Genomic DNA, 24,184 nt, shown 5'->3' with positions numbered 1-24,184 from the left:
GAAGCATTAACTCTGATTCGGCAAATAGTTTTCTTGCCACGTATAACAACATTTGTGATTCAGACTCCAGAAGCTTAGCTTGTCAAATTATCCTATCTTTTGAACGCCCAGAAATGTTATGGCATCACTAAAATATGCAAGGTTTTGGTAATCTCACGCTGAGGCTTGTAAAGGAATATCAAAATCCAATAAGCTGTTTTAAGATTTCAGTACTTTTACAGTTTATCAAGATTTTGGCATTTTTTAAAAAGAGTAATTTTAATTTTAATTCATTTTAATTTAACTGTAGAGGAGACCCAGGGCCACTGTTTCAGGATAATATATTGTCCCAACATCTGCTGAGACTGGGTAGTTGATCCCTACCTTAGAGACTATTATATCATGCTGTTATTTACTCTATTTCCCCCCTATATTCACATGTCTGCTCACAGAAACAACAAGCACAGTATGGGTCCTCATTTATTAAAGAAGTAATCCAAAGATGTTACATGTATTCATAATTTAGACCATAGCATCTAATGGCTTAATCTTCAGTTTTTAAATTGTTCATTTATTAGACTGATACCTGGCTTTTCAAGCAGCGTGCATACACCTGTCTTCTCCCATATTTCCCCCCAACAATTATTTAAGACAGGCTGGTCTAAGGAAGAAAGACTAGCATGAAGTCACTCGGAACTTCTGTGGCTGAGGTTGATCTAGAACAGACATGACCAGCTCATCACCCATGTGTTGCATGTAGCTCTGGATAGCTAGTAATGTGGCCCCATAAAATTGTAACTCATGTGATTTTTTATTAAAAGCTAATATACTATATATGTTATACTTAGCCCAAGACTATTCATCTTCATTCAATGCAGCCCAGGCAAGTCAAAAGGTTGGATACGCCTGGTCTAGAGCCTGGGTCTCTCCAGTCCCAGTTCAACCCCTTAACCATTATAGCTGAAGTGACTGTTTTGAAAACTAAATAATAGTTTCTTAAACCAACAGAAACTGCTGTAACATGTGATAACCTTCACACGCTTCTCACTTTTGGATTGCAATTTAAAATGACATCATTCCCTATCAAAGGTTACAATTAAGTGGTAGATTGCTCACCCATCTTTTGTCTGATCTGCTACTCCTGCCAATAAATCCACTGTTTTAGGATTAAAATGAGGTTCAGTATACAGTCCCAAGTATCGCCGGACAAAATCTTCAGGTGTCATGTAACGTTCTCCACTTTGTTCAACAGTGGCATACTAAAGACAAAATCAAATAGAATTATTGTATACTTTTTCAGCGAATAGAATAGAATAATAGAGTTGGAAGGGACTTTGGAGGTGTTCTACCTCCTGCTTAGGCAGGAAACCCTATAGCATTTCAGACAAATGGTTATCCAACATCTTCTTAAAAAATTCCAGTGTTGGAGCATTCACAACTTCTAGAGGCAAGTTATTCCATTATGATTATTTGTTTTAACTGTCAAGAAATTTCTCTGTAGTTCTAGGTTGCTTCTCTCCTTGATTGGTTTCCACCCATTGCTTCTTGGCCTGCCCACAGGTGCTTTGGAGAATAGTTTGACTCCCTCTTCTTTGCGGCAGCCCCTGAGATATTGGAGCACTGCTATTATGTCTCCCCTAGTCCTTCTTTTCATTAAAACTATAGACATACCCAGTTCCTGCAACCGTTTTTCACATGTTTTAATCTCCAGGCCCCTGATGATCTTTGTTGGAAATAGAAATGTTAATATCATAGTGCTGTCATTAAGGTTATGCAAACTGCTTTTGCATAACCTTAATCTCTCTTTTTAAAATCTCTCTTTTTAAAATTATTAGGTAAATATCAGTGCTTCATGATCAGAAATCAAGCTTTCCCTTTTCTACTCCAGGCGAAGAAGTGATAGGAGAGATGTCTAGAGTACTGCAGGATGGTAAAGAATAAATCTGAGTTAACAAATGACTACAGATTCCAGTTGGATTAAAATCCAGTAAATGTCATAAAAAAGAAACAAATATAAATCAAATCTGTACAATCTATCAGTCTGAAGTACAATATTATAAACTGTTTTGCATTAAAGGTACAGAATTAAGACTGAAGCAAACAATAGAAAATGGATGACATACATTACAAATGAAAAAGATACTTCAATTTCAGGGTCAAAGAAGTTTCGACTAAAAACACTTATTGGCTTCCACGCAACATCAAATTCTTTTCTATCAAGTTCTTGGTTACATGGAAAAGAATGCATGCATACACAATTGTTGCCCTCCTTCAGATATTGTTGCTATATGTGGATCTTCTGAAAGAAACTGACATCATCTAAATAATGTTGGCAGGAAATGGAATTTACCATATCTGTTGGCCTGAACAGAAACCAAAACAAATGTTCACATTTTGTTAAGCAGTCCCTAAAAGTTGAAATAATCATTCTTCTTCAAACTGAAGACTCCTGGATAGAAAATGCAAATCTTGAAGTGCCTAGACAAATGAATATAACTAAGGATATTTATGTTCTGGAGGCGGGCTGGGAGAATCCATGTAAACAACATGTCAAGTAATCCAAACTATACAGAGTAAGTCACATAAACCAAGAAAGTAAACCAAGTGATTTTTTTTTACACTGTTTATTCTGCTGCTGAGGCCCAAATCAGTTAACAAACATGACCAGAAAAGTTGTAAAATGAGGCAAAACTTTTCTGGTCATATTTGTTAACTGAATCATTGCAGTTGTTAAAATGAGTAACACGATTGTTAAATGAATCTGGCTTCCCCATTGACTTCACTTCTCAGAAGGTTGCAAAAAGTGATTACATGACCCCACAGCAACCATCATAAATGTGAGTCGGTTGTCAAGCATCTTAATATAAATCACGTGACCATGGGGGTGCTGCAATGGCCATAAGTGTGAAAAATGGTCATAAGTCACCTTTTTCAGTGTTGTTGTAACTTCAAATGGTCGCTAAATGAACTGTTGTAATTCAAGGACTACCTTTATGATGTTTGTCCACGTTTCTGTGAGTATTCCCTGCCACTTCACCTGCAGTCACAAGCTCTGCCTCTTTTCATTCCACATGCAGCTTATATATTAGTTGAACCGCGTTCAACATGCAGCTTATATATTAGGAAACAAACTGGTAAGGGAACTTCTTTTTCAATTGATGACAACATTTCTTCTATTGAGACTGCATAATGGGGGGAAGGAGGAATCTGAAGCTAGAACAGGAGCCGAGATGGCGCAGTGGTTAAATGCAGCACTGCAGGCTACTTCAGCTGACTGCAGTTCTGCAGTTCGGCTGTTCAAATCTCACCGGCTCAGGGTTGACTCAGCCTTCCATCCTTCCGAGGTGGGTAAAATGAGGACCCGGATTGTTGTTGGGGGCAATATGCTGACTCTGTAAACCGCTTAGAGAGGGCTGAAAGCCCTATGAAGCGGTATATAAGTCTAACTGCTATTGCTATTGCTAGAAGTGTGACTAAATCTCTAACAAACTTTTCTTTCTCTCTCCCATTCAAGTAGCAGGCTTTTAGAGAAGGGACAAATAATTTCTTACCAGAGATTCAAATCAGTCTTCAAGAGAATTTTGGAAATCATGACACGGCCCAAATGAAAATAAGCTCAAGGATGCATGACAGAGACTTAACATTCACACTCCAATTGAAAAGCGATTTGTGTGTTTGTGTACTCCATCCAAATAACGTTTGTTCACTTTCCACAGTTTTAAATCTTTTACTTGAAAGACAGGATGTGCAACTTAATAAACAATAATGAATTAAAGCCATATTTGAAATGCACAGCTGATTTGCAGGAATGACAAGGGCTCTTAGCCACCTTGAATGGATATTGTATTTAGAAGTATTCAAAAAAATGAGAAGAAAAAAAAATACAGTGGCCTTCCTGAAGCAGATTCCCTTGTACATAGGTCAGACTGCAATACTTACCATCCCATTCATACCAATGGGAGCTATCATCCAACATAATTGGTAGGCCCCTGGGAGAAAGCTGATGTACAGTGATATGGTAAGTCCAGAACCTTTTTCTGGACTTACCATATCACTGTTATTGAACCAATAACCCACATATTAAATGGAAAGTTACAGAGAACTCTGTCTAAAAGCTAACTACTGAGCTTTCCGCTGATCCGATTAACACTCGCTCACGTATGAAGGTGATTATACATGCCCCCAGGACAATGTTGCAGGCTCCAATCTGTGTCGGTCATTGGGGCCAAAGGTTTTGACTTCTGAACTCTGGACTTATGAGTCACCTCTGGTCCCGGTTAGTGACCCAAATTGGATCCTGACTAACACTCACTAAAATTTCCCAATACAACTGGAGCAAAGCATTCGATTTTTCATTTAATCTGATCTACCATATTTTTCGGAGTATAAGATGCACCTTTTTCCCTCAAAAAAGAGGGGGAAAATCTGGGTGCATCTTATACACTGAATACAGCATTTTTTTGCCTCCTGAAACCCTGCCCCCTTTGCAAATATGGCCCTGCATAGCCTTTAGGAGGATTCCAGAGTGCTCCTGGGAACTGTGGAGGCCACAAATGAGTGAAAAACGAGGCATTTTTTGCTCATTTTTGCACCACCACCCAGTCCCCAGGAGCATTCTATAAGCCTCTTGTGAAAAACTGGCCTTTTCTGCTCATTTTTGCCCCCCCCCCCCTAGCACCCCAGGATTCTACAAGTCTTCTAAAGGCTATGCCTGCCCTTTTTTTGGAAAAAAATGGGCCTGTTTTCGTGAAAAAACGGGCCAATTTTGGGAGGGCTGCAGAGTGCAAAAACTTTTTTTTTAAAATTTACCTCTTCAAAATCTTGGTGCATCTTATACTGCGATTTATACTCTGAAAAATACGGTATTCTGGTTTAATTTAAATGGCCACTCAACTCACGAAATGACTCCAGGCAGCTTACAAATTATATACAAGCTGAAGAGAAAAGAAAGATGTACGGGTGCACCTGCTCCTTGCTATGCTCTTCCAGCAAGAGTCCTAGAAGAGACCTCAATTGCTTATCATTCTAATGGAATGCAAGCCTTTCTATTCTAAAGGGGAAAACCCCCAAGACCTCACAACTCACAACCACTACTATCCACACCCCAACAGCCTCCAGACCAGAGGTGGTATCCAGCAGGTTCTGACCAGTTCTGCAGAACCAGCAGCGGAAATTTTGAGTAGTTGGGAGAACCGGTAAATACCACCTCTGACTGGCCCCGCCCTCATCTATTCTCTGCCTCCCGAGTCCCAGCTGATCGGGAAGAAATGGGGATTTTGCAGTATCCTCCCACTGCCACGCCCCCCCCAAGCCATACCCACAAAACTGGTAGTAAAATTTTTTGAATCTCACCACTGCTCCAGACATCAAGAAATAACAGCATTACTTGACTGGCTTATGGTAGAGATGAACAGCTGGTATCAACAGCCTTTGGATGATACCTGAGTCTATCATTGGAATGGATTACGCTAAACAAGGCTACTGGATGCAGCAACCATAGAAAAATAGCTAGATTTCGCCACTCTTATTTCTCCAATGTAATTTTAAGAAATAATTTTAACCTTACTCAGTCAAATTTACTCTTTACCATCCTCCTGCAGCATTCCACATCTCTCTTCTATGACTTCATTGCCTGGATATCTCAGAAAGTCAAGGAGCTCTCCAGGATTTTCATGAGGAAAGACTCCGCACAAGTCCAGTCCAAGGCCATGATTACCACCTCATTCCATGGAGCAATCAGGACATCAACTGAACTATGTATCATAGCCTCAGGAATAGCCCCAAGTTCCTTCTGAAACCCAGTTAGGTTCATCAATTGGGCGCATCATTCAAACAGGCGCTTCCTCGGTCTGATGAAGTGTGGCTGTAGAAAATTTGTGGCTTAATGGAGCCATTTTGTTGCTCATTGAAGCCTGCATATTAATTAATTATAAAAGGAACAAACAATGCCACCCAAAATGGGGAGGTGGAGCGGGGAGAGAATCTGCACTGATAGAATACATAGTTAATTACAATTACAATTCATTTAATAAATAATTCAATATTCAATGTTTGGATTCTCATCTTTTTCCTCACACACCAAGATTATATTTATTAATGTGCACATTTACTTACTAAATTGATGCATTGTATTTTATTGGTGTTTTTATAGGGCACTGGAAAGAGTAAAGTATTAAATGGCCCTATATAATTAAGAACACACACACACACTCATTTCAAAAGATTACAGCTTGCAAAATACCCAGTTTCCCTGAAAATAAGACCTCCCCGGATAATAAGCCCAATCAGGCTTTTGAGCACATGCTCTAAAATAAGCCCTCCCCTGAAAATAAGCCCACCCTGAAAATATTGCAATACAGCAGCAGCCATGAGGTGACCACGATAGCTACCTCCTGCCGTTCAAAAATAATAAGACCTCCCCAAAAATAAGGCCAAGTGTTTATTTTGAGGGTCAAAAGAAAATAAGACCCTATCCTATTTTCAGGGAACACGGTATTACACAATATGATTAAGGTTAATAAAGAACAAGAACATCAGTCACTTAATGTACTACCCATGGTACAACAATCAGGAGAGATATGGTATCTGAGTTCTTCCTTTCCCTACTTTCTGGAGCTCCCCAAGATGACCCCTTGTAATTTTGTGACAGATCATAAAAATAATGCCTAAAATAAGTATGTTAAACAGAAGTGCATTTAATGCACATGTTTTGATTAAAACTTCCAGAATGAAAACATCTGCCCTGAATGAAGCAGATGTAGAATTGAGGGGAGCCACTGGAGTGTGTGTGTGTGTGTGTGTGTGTGTGTGTGTGTATGTATATGTATATGTGTATATATATATATATATATATGTATATATATGTGTGTGTTTTTTTTATTTGTGCTGATAAATAAATAAAGGGAGACTAGTATAGATCTATTTCAAGCTATTTAGCTCTCATCAGCTAGCCATACACTTACTGGGATTAGTGGTTAACACATCTGCCTAATATGTAATACAGCCCAGGTTCGAATCCCAGTAAGGATATGGCTAGCTGATGAGAGCTATATAGCTTGAAATAGATCTATACTAGTCTCCCTTTATTTATTTATCAACACAAATACTACACACAGACACACGCACAGATATATATATGTATACACACACACACACACACCCCTATGGAATGCAGATAACATTGTTGAATTAGACCAAAGATTTAACAAGATTAGTGTCGTATTTCACAGTCACCAACCAGATGCATTTGGAATCAGCTCTAGTGAGCCAAGGTGGCGCAGTGGTTAAATGCAGCACTGCAGGCTATTGCTAGATCAGCAGGTCAGCGGTTCAAATCTCACCGGCTCAGGGTTGACTCAGCCTTCCATCCTTCCGAGGTGGGTAAAATGAGGACCCAGATTGTTGGGGGCAATATGCTGACTCTCTGTAAACCGCTTAGAGAGGCCTGAAAGGCCTATGAAGCGGTATATAAGTCTACTGCTATTGCTATTGCTATTGTTAACCATATTACAGTATTGATAAAGCCTGGAAGCTGTAGTTATTTATTAGTAGCTCCATTGAAATACCAATAAATCACTAATTAGTTTTTTTCTCTTGACATGCTATAGTTCTAGAGGTTGTCCCCTATTGTAAGGAACTCTTGCTTTCCACTGCTGCACAGCCGCTTTTCTCATCATTTATTCTCCATATTTTTACATAGTGAAATATAACAGCCTTGAAAATAACTACAAGTTGGTTTCACACTGTTTTGGAAGGACTGGAATATGAAAACACTGGTAGAACTGAAGCACCCAGAGACCAAGAAAATGTAAATTGAAACAAAACAGAATAGCACTGAAAAAAGATTTGTCTACAAATATATCAGAAAACAGGTACATTCCAGAAAAGGATACGGGTAAACGTGGACTTTGAAATCAGAGAAAAAGATAAATAGGGACAATTTTCGGTTAGATGCAAAAGACAAGAAAGAAAAGTATGTAATAGAAATGGATCTGAAATTTCACACATATGAATGCAAGTATAAAAGGAAACACTGTGTTAATGTGTAATGTCATTTTTTTTCATGTTAATTCTGTGGTTCTCTCCATCTGACTTAGTAAAAACCTAGACCCTGTATTTACTTTACCACTGCAGATCATGGATAGAAAGGAGACATATGTCTGCAGTCCCATAATGCTTTAAAAACAGCCCCCTTCGTCGTTTTGTCTCAGTCCTGTCTAGACAGGAAAGGCAGACAGATATTCTTCTTGGATGCTCCCAAAAGAAGTTAATCCCTATGGTGTCTAATTGATAGTGCCAGTATCAAATTGAGCAGAATACCTCATTGAAGCTCTTTCTGCATTATCCTTTGTAGAAATATATTCACTAATTTTCTGGCATGCCACCAGAAAACAGCACATAGAAAAAGGTAAAAATATAGAAGCCTGCAAACATCAAACATTATCTGCATCTGATGAAAGAGATTATACTCTAAGAAACCTTATAAAATGTTTAAGGACTACTAGAAGTCTCTGCATTTCTGTTATCCACAGCTATCACAACTCTCTCAGAAAAAATATTACTCACCTGCAAAAATACGTTACGCAGTTCATTTGGATCTGCTCTTTTGGTTGCCTGAACCTATAAAGACAATATTGGGGGAAAAAATTAATAGTTCACTGGTCAAGTTATTCAACAACCAAGAAGTAAAGCCTCTCATAGTACTCTTTGATAAAGGCAGCAAGTTTCTTATCTAAATGATAAAATGTTTACAATATTTATATACAGATTTGTTTTATTTAACTTAAAGGTGCTCATATAATTGTCAAACTCAAAAGGAATTGCCAAGAAAAGAATAGACCGTGTAACAAAGAAAAGTAACAGAATCAACAGGATGCTTCTTGATGGCCTTCCTGATGCTATCAGTCAAACCACATTGCATTGCTATTTCATATTTCTCTTGAATTGACTTTTTGTGGAAACAAAATAAAAATAGAACTGTGAAAAACAAAGAAAAATTTGACAGTAACATCTGGCCTGCAATATAAAATTCGATGAACAAAGTAAGACGGGGTTATGATGAAGTCTCATGTGAAATTATCAAAATGTTCTAAACAGAAGGCAGCTGTGTTCTCAGGCAAAGACAACAGAAACTCAAACATGATCTTGTAGATGCCAGAAAGGACAAGCAGGCTTCCTCAAGTAAATTAATCTCATTCCTGTTCCAAGAAGCAAGATCATATAACCTCTGCAATACAGCATGTGTGAGAGAATATTTTTCTAGATGGACTTCAACTGAATAACCTAAAAATCTATAAAATGACCTTACACAGTCTTTTGCATTAGCCACCTACAAACTTTGGGGAGAAGAGAACATCAAAATATCCATGTTTGTTATGCATTAGTGACCATTTCAATCCTAATTCTTTTTTTTCAGAATCCCCTTTCTGTTCAGAATCACTCACGTCTTTACATTACTCTTTATCATGTGGGTGTCTTCCAAGATATGTTGAACTACAGGTCCCAGAATTCCCAGCTACATTGGCCAAGAATCATCTAGGCCAGGGGTCTCCAACCTTGGCAACTTTAAGCCTGGTGGGGAATTCTGGGAGTTGAAGTCCGCCAGGCTTAAAGTTGCCAAGGTTGGAGACCTTTGATGAAGGCATCCCTCCAAAAACCAATCAAACCATAGAGTAGGATTGGAGGGAGGGGCAGGGGTAGATATTGTAAATTGAACTCTCACCTTCTTCTATATTAAATTAGAAAATAAGATGGTTGGTTGTTCAGTTCCACATCCAAAAAATGCAACATAGCTAGCATGTATGTAGGCTGCGAAAATCAGATTTGTTTCCCTTACAAGACTATCCAAACCTAAATTGCTAAATGAGCACAAAGCTTTACTTTTATAGATCAAAGACCACATGGAGCATTAAATAAAAATTGCCAACTCCCCCCACCCCCAATAATCCACACCTCAACATTCCACTGGCCATTAAATCAGATTAGAGCACTACTCCATTATGCCCACAAATCTGAGGCTGTGAAGAATGTGCTGTGTGCAAGAAGAACCTGGACTCAAACTCAGGTGTATCCAGAGGCAGCTTTTAAACACTCCTCCCTGAATCTGCTAAGAATTCCTTACAGTTCGGGAGACTGGATACTGAGCTAGATGAACCACAATTCTTTAAGCCATCTCGATGTCAACCAGGAAAACCCCAAGAGGCAAAACTCTCAGGGAATCCAGGAGAGGCAGGGAGAAGATTATTCCACCTTCTATGGTGCATGGGTGGATTTGATCGTTACACCACACTTTCCACTAAGTAATGGGGAATGGCACATATACAGTTTACTACAGTTACTAAAAGCAGGCTGCAAGAAGGTGCAGCTTAGATACATTTGGCAGCTGAGAAACCAAGTCATCTGGAGTTCATGCTTAGCCAACGTGTCCTCCACCAGACCTCTACGATAACCTTCCCCAACTTGGGACTCTCCATATATGCCAGACTTCAACTCCCAGCCTCGGGGACGATCCTATTCTGACCAAAATTCCCGGAAGACACCGGTGGGGAAAACTGCTGCCCCTTCCCTTGGCTCCAACGGCAGGACACCGCGCACCCCCCCCCCCCGTTCTTTCTCTAGGGTCATTTTTTAAAATGTCCGGTTTTTGATAGAATCCACCGCCGTCCCTCTAACTAAAACTATTCCCCTTCCCGCTGCGAGGGGCCCAGGAGCAGGGTGGGGTGGTGGTGTCGAAGCTCTACTCGGGGCTGGCGGGACGGAGCCTCCTGTCCCCCTCCCCGAAAGGCGCGGGTTGGCCCCGAACAACCTTGCCCGCCGGCTGGAAGAAGCCGCTCGCGCCAGCCGGCTTCTTAAGCAACAAGCAGAGAGAAGGAGAAAGGGGAGTCACCTTGACCGCCATGCTGCGCTCGGGAAAGCGGATGGAGGAGGTAGGGGAGGAGGAGGAGGAGCCTCTCGACGGCGTTGTCAAGCAGCGGGCCGCGCCGCCGCCGCCGCCCGCCTACCCTCTGCGAAGGAGGCGTCTCTGCTAAGTTCGGGCTCCGAGCTTGTCCCGGGGTGACCCCGGCTTTGGCACTCCGTCGCCGGAGCGGGCTTGGTTCTAGAGTGTCGGCGTCCTGGACACTCCGCGGAGTGGGACCGGCGGGGAGAGAAAATCCCGAAAAATACGTTTGCTCCGCATTCCCAAAACGTTGAGGCCCGCAAGTCGATTAGCCTCCCGAGTGCCACCTGGGCGCGGAGAGGGCGTTGTCGCTCCAGTTGCATCTGGAATGCAGTGGGAATGCCGAGCCCTCATGATCGGCGAAGGAGGAGGGTCCAGATGGTTGAGGGCAATAGGCTGACTCTGTAAACCGCTTAGAGAGGGCTGTAATGCACTGTGAAGCGGTATATAAGTCTAAGGGCAATTGCTATTCTGCTTCTCTCTCTCTCTCTCTCTCTCTCTCTCTCTCTCTCTCTCCCTCCCTCCCTCCCTCCCTCCCTCTCTCTCTCTCTCTCTCTCTCACACACACACACACACACACATACTTTATTGCTGATGGGGGGAATCAGCTTCGGTTTATGTAATGAGGCTTTCATCGAAGATGGTGTGCTGGTAAAACCCACATGATCTTGTGTGGATTAATGCAGTTGTGCCAGGATTATCATTGGGATCTCAAGTTTAATGCTCACTGTACAATGTCCACTGAAATTGTTTCCACACTTATACCCAACTTTTAAAAAGGTCACATTCAAGGGCAGCACTACTACATTTAGAAGGTTAAAGATCACTTCCGTTCAGAAAAGCTAAAGTGTGATGGTCCCGTTCCATAAAATCAAAATTTGCCTCGCTTGAAAAATAATACAGTTCTATCAAACAATCATGAAAAGCTGTAGCAGCAGCAAATGTGTTGGTTTTTATTTTTAATATGGTAAATATTAAATATAACTTGTATAAACAAAAGCTCTTTTAGGCTCCTCCAGCATTTTTTAAAGTGCAGAAGGTCCTGAGAGAGAAAAATTAAGAATCACTGATTTAAGGTATCAATCAGGGCCTTATCCCCCTACCTTGAATCTAGCAAGCCTTTGCAGAGGCTTAGATAGTTCAAGAGTCTAGACTAATAGAGACCAGTAGTTAAAGTACCTCATTTCCATTGTTCATTGGGAGGGATTCAAACTTGCAAGCCAAGGCTTTTGAGTCATAGATGCTTTTCCCACCTGCATTTAACTATGGTACATATATCCCCAACATCTTTATTCTCTCATGTCCCAATGATGTATGTATTTATGTATTTATGTACTCTGTGTGTGTGTGTTTGTGTTCATTTATAAAATGTATTAACCATCCATCTTACTTCAGGGTAACTCTTGGCAGCTTACATTCATAAAAACTGCAAAAATAAAAGCACAAATAAAATACTACACACAGCCAAATACAGCAATTGGAAGATGGGGAGAGCAGGAGCAGGATGGGAGAGAGGTGGGATCTATTGTTAATCAACCCCTACCTGTGATTCTACTGTAATGCTCCCCTATTGGAGTCCGAAGTTAACTGGCAGAGCCAGGTCTTTGAAGGTGTTGCCTTCATTTCATCATCAACTTGTGTATTAGACAGCCTTAAGCAGTCCTTGGTTGTGATTTCCCTTAGACCAGCAGTAATCAGTACCAGTTCTGGGGAATATCAACTCTGATAACATTCATGCTGTCAGTAAGCCAGTCACATGTCCCACAAGACACAAGGTCCCTCAGTGTCTGTTGGCTATCTCAGGCTGATGTAACACACCTCTTCCCCTTTCATCCCTGGGTGCTTTCTTCCAATGTTGTTCCATTGTTCTCCTCCGGATGCAAGGAACTGCAGAGGAGCTAAGTTTTGAATGAGTCACGCTCTCTTGGAAACTTGTGACAAGGGTTTTATGAAAGCCTCAATTTCTGGAAACCACACTGAACAGCTATTTGGCGGGCTTGCCCATACACATGTTTATAATAATTTTAAAAATTCTTTAGAAAGCCAGCCTCCTGGTGAATCTACTGGATTGTTCAGTTGACTTGCCGATGAGCGCAGTTTTGAGAGAACTGCACTTTCATGCTGTTGAAAAGGTGTGGGGAGGCTGGGAATTAGAACCAAGCTATCCTGCTTTCTCCTGCTTTACCATCCAAGGCTTCTCATCAGTTCTGCAAACCCTCTGAAGAGCTCTTCATTGGGCTTCTTGGGGTTCTCGCACATCAAAAGTAACAATGTGATAAAAGATAACAATAAAGGTTCCCCTCGCACATACAGTATGTGCTAGTTGTTCCCAACTCTAGGAGGTGGTGCTCATCTCCATTTCAAAGGCAAAGTGCCAGCACTGTCAGAAAATGTCTCCATGGTCATGTGACCGGCATGACTAAACACTGAAGGCGCATGGAACACAGTTATCTTCCCATCAAAGTGGGTCCCTATTTTTCTACTTGCATTTTTACATGCTTTCAAACTGCTAGGTTGGCAGAAGCTGGGACAAGTAACAGGAGCTCACTCTGTTACGCAGTGCTGGGGATTCGAACTGCTGAACTGCCGAGCTTTCTTATTGAAAAGCTCAGTGTCTTAGCCACTGAGCCACTGCGTCCCTCTCAACAATTTGATAGTCATTAGCAAAATAAGGATAAAACAGGAGCTGCATCTCTTGGCCAAATAATAGTTTCCAGCCCTTTGCATGGAACAAGTGGGAGAAAGATGTACAGGAAACCTAAATGTTAATTGTTACACAGTGACACAATTTCATAGCTTCATAGGTTTGCTACATTAAATCTTTCTGATCTTTGTGTTCTGGGAAATATATTGTTATTACATTTTGCATCCAGCCAATTACAGTAATCTAGCAACCTTTTCATGTTATCTTCACAAAATGCAAACTTTGAGTTTTCTTGACCCAGACTATAGCAAACTGACTCTCTTGTCATGCCTTTGACTGCTTTAGCACTGAAACCAGAGGTGGATTGCCAATTTTTCTACTACTGGTTCAGGCATGCTGGTGCGCAGAAGCGTCCAGGTGGGTGGGCAGAGGCTCCTGCCACCGCTACTACCGGTTCGCCTGATCTGGGCCGAACCGGGAGCAACCAACCTCTGACTGAAATCATATTATTGTCCTAAATAACTATATGGTGCAAGTCAGAGGTCGGTTGCTAATTTTTTTTACTACTGGTTTGGGTGCGCTCCCGGCGCGTGCACACGCACACAACACTTCTGCACGGAAGCTTCTGGTCGGGTAGGCGGAGCCTCTTGCTGCCGCTACTACCGGTTCGGCCGATCCGGGGCAAACCGGCAGCAACCCACCTCTGGTTCAAGTAAGGAACCAACCAGCACACCAAATATGACGGATTCAGGAATTGTCAGATTCTGCACAACTTCCTGTGACAATGTTGCTTTGTTCCTGGAATTCCTTGCCAGATATAACTTATGATGCTCCAAAGACCCTTATTGCTCTATGACAGGACTGTCAAACTCACAGCCCGCAGTCCAGATGCATCACACACTGGCCAAGCCCATGCCCAGTTTAGCAAAGGGGGAAAAAGTTGTGATACATTGCATGATGCCACCATGATGTGCATTTGACACCCTTGCTCTATGAGATATATTCCTGACAATATCAGTTTTCTGAATTTTATTACTAACATTGGTACTGTATTTGTAAACGTTAGTGCCTTAATTTAACTCCATCTTAGAGAAAGTCTCAATTTTATATAAATTTTTTAGTATCTGTAGTTACAAATGCCCGGGTTTCTAAAATAGCATATGTCTGTCAAGTGCTCGTATCTCCTTCGTTATCGAAGCTGTTTAATTCTGCTGGATCATTGAAGGTGATGAATGGAAAGTTCTGAACTGTAAATAAGATCAACCATAGTTTGCTGCTTTCAGATCTTCAAAACCTAAGGACTGGAGATTTTTACAATTTTAAAATTGTGTTATCTATCTTCAAAATTAATTTCTTGTCCTGTAGCTTTAAGGTGCTGAAAAAGGGAGGAAGTGGCACAGTGTTTAGAGTGCAGTACTGCAGGCCACTTCAGCTGACTGTTAGCTGCAGTTTGGCGGTTCAAATCTTCCGGCTCAAGGTTGACTCAGCCTTCCCTCCTTCCGAGGTGGGTGAAATGAGGACCCAGACTGTGGGGGCAATATGCTGACTCTGTAAACCACTTAGAGAGGGCTGAAAGCCCTATGAAGCAATATATAAGTCTAACTGCTATTGCTATTGTTTTTTCTTTTTTTCTTACTGCGTTCTTGTGTTCTACGATGTGTGCATTTATTCTCCTGTTCGTTTGTCCAATGTATGTTGCAGGGCAGATTTTGCATGGTGTTTCGTAGACTCCTTGGTTTTCTAGCTGGATTTTGTCTTTGGGGTTTCTTAAGATGTTGGCTATTTTTTTGGTCAGTGCCGGAGGCTGTCTTGATATTGCATTTGTGGAGAATTTTGCTGATTTTATCTGTGGTGCCTTTGATGTAAGGGAGGCGGGCGATGCCATTGTCCTGTTCTGTGTCTCGGTTCTTGGGGGGAGTCTCCCTTTGGATTAGGTTGGTAATTGTTTTTCTTTGGAATCCATTGGAGATTAATACGTTTGTGAGAGTATGTAATTCAGTTTTCAGGTGGTATTTGTCGGCTAGGCATTTGGTTCTGGAGATGAGGGTCTTGGCTACAGAGTTGATCTGTGCAGGGTGGTGATGGGATTGTGTGTTTAAGTAGCGGTTAAATCTAAGAAAACACACACACACACACACATATATATGACACTCCTTGGGATGTGTGTTCTGTTAAGATACAGCCAGTTGTGCCTTAAAATGGCTTGTACTCTACTGCCGTAAAATGGCTTCTACTGTACAGTGCAGTGGAGTTGCCATGGTAATGGCTGCACAGTAGTCCACAAGGGGTCTTCCTCTGGTAAGGGGGAAAATCCAACATTAGAAATTACATTTGGTCCAGACATTTCCCCCCTATAAATAAATACCCAAGCAACACCAGGTTATCAACTAGTTTTAAATAAATACATATTTTCAATCAACAGTGTTATGTGGAGAAAACAAGAAAAGTAGAATCAAGAAATCAGTAATTTGAAAGCAAGATTTGATATGTTACCAAATCAAATTCTACAAGGCAAATTGAGAAATATTCCACATATTAAAAAAAAAAACTACCCCTGTGAAGCAGGAGCAATTAAAAATGAAATCCATGTGCTTTTGTATCGTAATTTATATAGAGATAGTTTTAGGTACTGGGCACCAGTTCAGTTGGCCATTATTTATACTTCCTTTGTTCTTTCATATTTCATCAGATAAAGATGAACCCATTAATCACAACATGATGAAAGTTTGTGTTACAGTCCATAATGTCAGAGAGAACAATGGCTAATGCTCTTATAGTGCACGTTAGTAGATTATACTGTATGTTAATTTTTAAAATAAGGATTTATTAATTAGCAATCAATAGTTGTTTTAGTTTATTAAAAACTGGATGGATAGCTTTTGATTGTGATAATAATTGATTTGAACTGTACAGATCCATGGGTACAGCCCTGTATAATGAGAACTCAAAGGCTTGAGGGATGAAATTACTCTCTGGGGAAGAATTACAGATCCTTGCTTCAATTCTTCAAATTTCAACATTGGTCCGAGAGACAAAAATAACAACAATCCTGCCTTGAAGTCTGGAGAAATTCTGATGATAAACATCCAACCTTTTCTAACCTCTGTCATTTAATCCATTCCTACTCAATAAGCAGTCTTCTTTAATAACCATTAAATCATGAAAGTTGTAGAAAACAAATCATGTATTCTATGTTAGGAAGACAGCTTAACTATTTTTCTGTGAACACTGTAATTGTTAGACTGAACATACTCTTAACAATTAAGAATTTCTACTGTTTGTAAAAGACATGATTCCTTTAGTTTGCATGACCCTTTTACAGTACTTTGTCTGAGAGACGATTAGGCTTCATGTTCTGACCTTCTATAACTCTTCAGCCAGTAGATCGTGGCTGTAGCAATATGATTAATTTTGAATATATTGGAAAGGAATAGTATAAAAGTAGCATGTGTATCGTTTAAAAAATACCAAACTTAAAACATATTCTAAATTCTGCTCTATGTGTATTTAAAGCCTCAAGTCTAAATTATGGTCACGTTTAAGCAAACATTTATACAGTAACGGCATTTAAATACAGAATTAGCATATGTTATACCTTCAACTGCATTTCCCAATTTACTTCCCATTATTGCTCACTTGTATCTTTTTCATTAAAAAAACTATGCATTCCATATTCATAAATTTGTTACTGAAATATTCACATCATTATATCTCCATTTGTTATTTCTTCTTGAATAGTGTTACTTGTGATTGGCATATTATCCTACAACATCAGATGTCTTTATTACACTGGATTGGAAATTCAGTAGGAAGATGAAGTTTAAGTCATTTCAACTGTTTAATATGCACATTAAACACTAATTTCAGCCTTATCAAAATGATCCCATACCTATGATACTCTTGTTCCAAAATAACCGAACTAGAGCAAGTATAGTAATCAGAGAATCTGACTGGTTTGCTTAAGTATGTTGCCATTGTATGCAAAGAGATGTGAATAATTGGAGATCTCTGACCTTTAAGTACAGGTAACCCTCGAATTACAACAATTAATTTAGTGACCGTTCAAAGTTACAACAGCACTGAATAAAATGACTTATGGCTGTTTTTCACACTTACGACCATTGCAGCATCCCCATGGTCATGTGATCAAAATTCAGACACTTGGCAACTGAGTCATATTTATGACGGTTAAGTGTCCTGTGGTTATGTGATCACCTTCTGAGACCTTCTGACAAGCAAAGTCCATTGAGAAGCCTAACAACCATGTTTCTAACTTAAAAACTGCAGTGATTCACTTAACAACTGGGGTAAGAAAGGTCATAAAATGGTGCAAACCTCACTTAACAACTGTCTTGCTTAGCAACTGAAATTTTGGGCTCAGTTGTGGTAAGTCCAGGACTACCTATATAAAAGACTTGTGCTGAGGCAATTTATCGTTACACTATAGTTTGTAGTGACATGAGGCTTTTGGACATAGCGGCAAGGCTTTTGGACTCCCTGGCGCTGTGTCCGCCATAGAGGCAGGACGCCTCTATGTTGGACACAGCGGCAGGGCTTTTGGACGCCCCAGCGCTGTGTCCGCCATAGAGGCGGGACACCTCTATGTCGGACATAGCGGCAGGGCATCTTTTGCCTGCTTTCAAGCGCCGGGGAGCGCGCTATGTCTTTGTTTTTGCCTCACCAGCCATAAATCTCACCGCACATCACTGAAATCGACATACCATCTATTTCACCAAGAGGTAAATATAGGTGGCTTAAAACCAGAGGTGGTATTGACCTACCTTCCCTACTGGTTCGCAAATTTGAGCGCGCGCATCTGAGAATTGGCAAATAAATATTTCTCTTCTCTCTTGCCATGTAGACAGTAGTTTAGCATTTTCTGTTTATGTCTACTGTGCTCTTAGTTCAAGATGAGTGTTTGGATGGTTTGTTCCTTTCTACTGGTTATTGCAATTATTCTCCTGCTTTCCTACTATACCTACCAACTCTTGCAGATCCCTTCTTCTACCAAGGGTAAGTCCAGAGAAGTTTGTCCAGGAGGGTTTGTTTCTACCACCCTTTATTACCAGTAGCTACTAGTAGGTTTGACTTTTTCATTGGCTGGCTGTTTGGGGAGATATTCCTGCATGGGGTCAGCAATTGGTTCTTGTTTGCACTGCTGTTCCCCACTTGTCCCAGCTTTTTGGATACCAAACCGAGTTAAGCTCTTCTCCCAACTTCTTCCTATGAAGCTTTAACTAGTCTGCTTTGGTGGCCTTCAGTTCTTTGGCACTGCTTCAGCCTAAATGATAGACCATGTGTCTCAGCTGCTGCCTCAATGCTCAGCAGTAGAATTCACTGTGTGGGAGGAGGTTTGTCCTCCCTGAACACTACAACAAAAAATCTATGCATGTCTTCCTCTGGATCTGTGTCTTCCTGCAAACTGTTTTCCAAATCTTCATATGCCAATACTATACCACCATTTCAGTCCTTCCCTGAGTATAAGAAACTCAGCCTTTAAAGACTTTCAGTCTTAGATATGCTGGCCTGGGTGCAATCCGAGACTACATGCTTTGTGCAGAACTGCGCAGGTATTTCCAGTTGGAAATGTTGACATAAATTTAGTCCTTATGAAATGCCTGCGGCCATGATTTTGCAACTACAGTAATTGCAAAACTACTTACTGCACTTCTCATCCTATATTAACCTCAACTATTGACACTTTGGGGGCAGGGAATCACTATTTTTTTTTACTTTATAAGCAAGTAGATTTGCAACAGCAAAATCCACTATATGTGTTTGAGGATATGATTTTCAGGAGAACGTTCTTAATATTTTCTCCTTGGGACACGGGGAATTGCATTGAAATGGCTCTCTCTATATTCCTCCTTCCCTCAGGGAAGAAGATTTATACTGTCTTTTGGCAATAAAACTGTTGGTCATTTTGGATTTTTTCAGAAATACAACTTTTGCTCCAACATTTTTTGGTAGCCTTTCATCAGAGATTTTAGAGGCATGAAATCTTCTCTCTCTTCTTGTCACATTTGCTAATATCCTAAGCCCGTGAAGGCGAACCTCTGGCACGTGTGACAGAGGTGGCATGCAGTGCCCTCTCTGTGAGCAAGTGCACTGTTGCCAGCTGCTCTTCTGGGTTCCAGCTAGTCCAGCATGCATGTACACCGGCCAGCTGCTGTCTTCTGGGTTGTGGTGCGTGCATGCACGGCAGACAAATGGTCTTTGAAGACATGTGCGCACTGGAATCCGGAAGAGAGCAGGTGGCCAGTGCGCATGTGCGACAGACCAGCTGTTCAGCATGCATGCACGTGACAGAACCCAGAAGAGCAGCTGGCTGCCACACACATGTGTACTGGTCAGCTTCTCTCTTCCGGGTTCCAGTGCATGCGCACTTTAGTTTCAGCACTTAGTGACAAAAAGGTTAAGTGTCCTAAGCCTTTAACCACGGAACCAATTGGACTGTTACATCCTCTGATTTCCCCGAACTTACGGTAGTACAACAACATCTAAAAAAAAAACCTATGAAACTACCTAGATCTTGTCAAGGCTACTTTCAAACGTATGGCTGTGATTGTCACCTTCAAAAAAGGCCTACTTTTTTTCTCTCTCTCTCCATTAATCCTTCTAGAAAATTTATTGTTCCCTTTTCTCATAGAAGTTGAATAGAATCATGAGGGAAATAGATCACTTTCCATTCAGAAAGCTGCCAAATTGCTGCACATTACTTCGGGGGGAAAAAACAACCATTTATGTTATATAAAATATATCTGCATTCTATGACCCAAGAATCTGTTAAAGGTTAAGATGCTCAGGGTTGCCTGAACCATAAGATAGGTATCAAATAAAATTGATAAATAAAAAAAATAAAGAAGTTACGTTCTGGTGCCAGTCTGAGTTTGCAAGGAAACCAGGATGACTAGATAACAATGGTTTGCAAGCCTTCAATTCTAATTGAATTCTACCCTGCTTTCCCTGAAAATAAGACTTCCCCAGATAATAAGCCCAACCAGGCTTTTGAGCGCATGCACTGAAATAAGCCCTCCCCCCAAAATAAGCCCTACCCAAAAATATCGCAACACAGCAGCAGTCATGAGGTGACCATGCTCGCTGCCTCCTGCACCTCAAAAATAGTAAGACCTCCCTGAAAATAAGGCCTAGTGCTTATTTCGGTGGTCAAAAGAAAAGAAGACCATCTTATTTTTGGGGAAACACAGTAATTCCTACACTGAATTCTTACAATTTCATGGCTGGCTGATATTTGCTTAAAAGGATCCTTGATGTTAGCTCTCAACTGTTACCAAATTAGCACTTTGCCCAAATCAGGATTAGCCGCAATCAAAGGTTATCTGCTTTGCAGATTCCTTAGTCTTATACAGCAATTAGGGTTATCACAAATCCTATCCAAACCGGATTTCTTGAGAAAGTCTTCCTATCTCAGGGAGTTTAGAACTTACCTTGATTAAGGAAAGCAGTAAATTTGGCTCTTCCTCGTTTGTCCACAAAAACATTTCTGTCCATCATTGAATTTCATATAGCAATTGATTGAGTTCATTCATTTTGGCTTCCTTGCAGGGGTGGGCTGCTGGGGGTTCGCACACAGTCCATTTTGGATACAGGTAAGTGAGGGGCGCACACAGAGGCTCAGAAAGGGTGAAAAACAGGCCTACCAGAAGTTCGGGAAGGCCAGAAGTGGGCCCGTTTCTGGCCTCCAGAGGGCCTTAGGAGCCTGGAGAGGCCATTTTCGCCCTCACGGATGCTTGAAGAAAGCCTCTGGAGCCCAGGGAGGGCAAAAAATGCCCCCCCCCGGCCTGGTGCAGGAGGCCGACTATGCCACGCCAGAATGGGTTTTTGCTGGTTTGCCCTGGATCGGACGAACTGGTAGTGGTGGCAGCGGGAGGCTCCGCCCACTCACTCGGACATTTCTGCACATGCGCACAAGCAAACCAGTAGCAAAATAAATTGAAACCCATCACTTGGTCATGCCCACCATAGCCATGCCCACGCAGCAACCGTGTGAGAATCTGTTGCTGAAATTTTTGAAGCCCACCCCTGCAGTGCCTTGTGCTCTGTTTCCCACCAAATTTATTGGGGTTACTAAATGATGATTGAGAATTATCTCTGCAGTTTTCTGTACTCACACTATAATTGCAATAAGGATTTCACATCATTCAATTACAGTGGGGGTGGACATGACTTTTTGGACAAGAGATTTTAATCTAATTGCAGACAAAAAAGGAACAAGGGCTGTAAATTTGCTGAGATTTTTATATGTATTTGTCTGATAACAAAGCAAACTTTTGATATTGAAAGGGTTTTAGGAATAACAGTGGTAATTGCTCTGGTAGCAGCTGCAGAATAAGCTTGTGCTCCCACAGTGGGTGACAGCTTATGGAGTTAGCTGATTTTATCTGCTCTTTTGGGTTAATTGATCCATCATCTGAGCTAGTTAGTTCACTTTGATAGCTTTCTGAGTCTAATATTGATACTTGCAACTTAATCAACGGTTAATAATAGTTCCCAGGAAGTTGGTAGCCATTATTCACATTGTAAAGTAATATTTGAATAGTAATGGAAGATAAGGACTATCAAAATGACACAGTCATTAAGGCTTTGAAACAATTTCCCAGACTCAGCATGATTTGCCTAGGCTCTAGGTTGATATATATTCTGTTTAAGGCTCTCCAACATTTGGCATCATTAGATAAGAATCTTTATTACATAGTAAAAAGAAGTCACTAAAACAATTGCTTTCTATCAACATGAAAGTTTAATTCCGGTTTGTTTTTTTCTGCCCTTGCCTTGCAGTTTATCAGACTATTTACCCTATGCTTCTTAGCCTCAAAGCTGGATTACTATGGATTGCTGTCATAATTAAAATCTCCTCTCTGAAGAATTCTGGATGTTTACATCTGTAACGGGGCATCTCCAGAGAGCACCTGGCGAAACATATATTTTACTCTTTACATGTGCAGGAGTGTAAGCCACTAAAATATATATGAGTGTTCCAAAAATGTCACTTAATGTGGGAGGAAAACACAGCTGAGCCTTATCAAGAGCAATACCTAGAGCAGTGTTTTTCAACCACTGTGCCGCGGCACACTAGTGTGCCGTGACATAGTATAAGGTGTGCCGTGGGAAAATTACTTTATATATAGTCAATATAGGCACAGAGTTAAATTTTTTTAACATTTTCTAATGGTGGTGTGCCTCGTGATTTTTTTCATGAAAAAAGTGTGCCTTTGCACAAAAAAGGTTGAAAAACACTGACCTAGAGCTACAATCCCTTAACAGTTGATATGTCGTTACAGTTTGCTCTCAACGTATGACCACAATTGAGGCCAAAATTTCTATTTCTAAGACATTTGTTAAGTGACTTTTGCCCCATTTCACAATCTTTCTTGCCACAATTAAGTGAAACACTGCAGTTAGTAACAGGGTTGTTAAATGAATCTGGCTTCCCCATTACTTTTCCTTGGCAGAAGGTCACAAAAGAGAATCACATGACCTCAGGACAATGCAACCATCATAAATATTAATCAGGTGCCAAGCATCTGAATTTTGATCATGTGACCATGGGGATGCTGCAATGGTTGTAAGTGTGAAAAATGGTCATAAGTCACTTTTTTCAGTTCTGGTTCAAACAATTGTTTGTTACAACAAACAATCATTTGTTGTAAGTCAAGGACTGTCTGTACAGGTAAAAGCATCATGCTGCCCAAAAATATGAAAATGTCAATGTGTGTTGCCCTAAAGACAGGAAGACAACAATTTTGATGAGCAATAGATGCCAGCAACTATCCCACAAGTAAAAAAACTCCCAAATCTCAATTCTTCCTTTAGCCATGGCTTGTACCAGAAACATTGCCATGATTGGTTTCTGTTTCAGAAAGGGATTCTGCATTCTCCATCAGAACAAGTTGGGGTTATATCTCCCAGCTTGTCCCCCAGAATCCTGCCTGTGAAGCCAAGTGCCTCTTGAGCAACTATTATTAAGCAGTCAGGTAAGTTAAATAACCTAGAGGACCGCTCTGAGTGTACATAAATATATATGCATGCACATACAGAGAATTCCTTCTTTTTGCAATCTGTGTTACCGTTATTTATAGATATATATTTAAATTTATATTGAAAGAAAAACAGAAAGTCGAGTTTGCCTACTTTAAAACAAAAACACCTTTGGGACAACCATGACCTGGATGACTGAGAATCTCCATAGACATTTACCGTATTTATAGCTCACCCAAAATTTACAGTATATAATATAAGAAGGTACAACTAGAACAGAGATCTTCAAACTTGGCAACTTTAAGACTTGTGGATTTCAACTCCAATTCTGGGAGTTGAAGTTCACAAGTCTTAAAAGTTGCCAAGTTTGGGACCCCTGAACTAGAGCGACGGAGAAGCAGCATGAGAAGTACGAAAAATGACAAGTTCTGGCGCTGGAAATTTCCTCGGAAAAAGACTGGCTGAAAAAGCGAGTTGGGCGGGGCTGTCCCGATCCCAATTCTTAAGGGAAGGCCATCAACAATAGGGAGATCGATGCCCAAATTGCGCATGCGTGTGGGGGAAAAAAAAGCGCGGGCGTCGCTCCGGTTCCTTCAGCGCAGAACGAACGGAAGGGCAATTTCTTT

General features: G+C 40.8%; 1 protein-coding gene across 1 annotated transcript in view; it reads right to left on the bottom strand.

The window, feature by feature from the left end:
• Positions 1 to 11,189, bottom strand: part of SLC25A12 (solute carrier family 25 member 12) — a 51,099-nt gene extending 39,910 nt beyond the window's left edge. Inside the window, exons 1-3 of the mRNA XM_087709114.1 lie at positions 10,865 to 11,189; positions 8,545 to 8,598; positions 1,096 to 1,238 (exon numbers count right to left, since the gene is read on the bottom strand). Coding sequence (XP_087565240.1) covers positions 1,096 to 1,238; positions 8,545 to 8,598; positions 10,865 to 10,876 — 209 coding nt within the window. The 5' untranslated portion in view covers positions 10,877 to 11,189. The remainder of the gene's footprint in view (positions 1 to 1,095; positions 1,239 to 8,544; positions 8,599 to 10,864) is intronic.
• Positions 11,190 to 24,184: the final 12,995 nt, after the last annotated feature.

Source organism: Thamnophis sirtalis, unplaced genomic scaffold (assembly GCF_051295495.1).
Source record: "Thamnophis sirtalis isolate CommonGarterSnake01/CBP01778 unplaced genomic scaffold, rThaSir2_p1.2 scaffold_1, whole genome shotgun sequence".
Lineage (NCBI taxonomy): Eukaryota > Metazoa > Chordata > Lepidosauria > Squamata > Natricidae > Thamnophis > Thamnophis sirtalis.
Note: the sequence above shows the minus strand (reverse complement) of the source record. Positions and strands in the feature narration are given on the sequence as shown.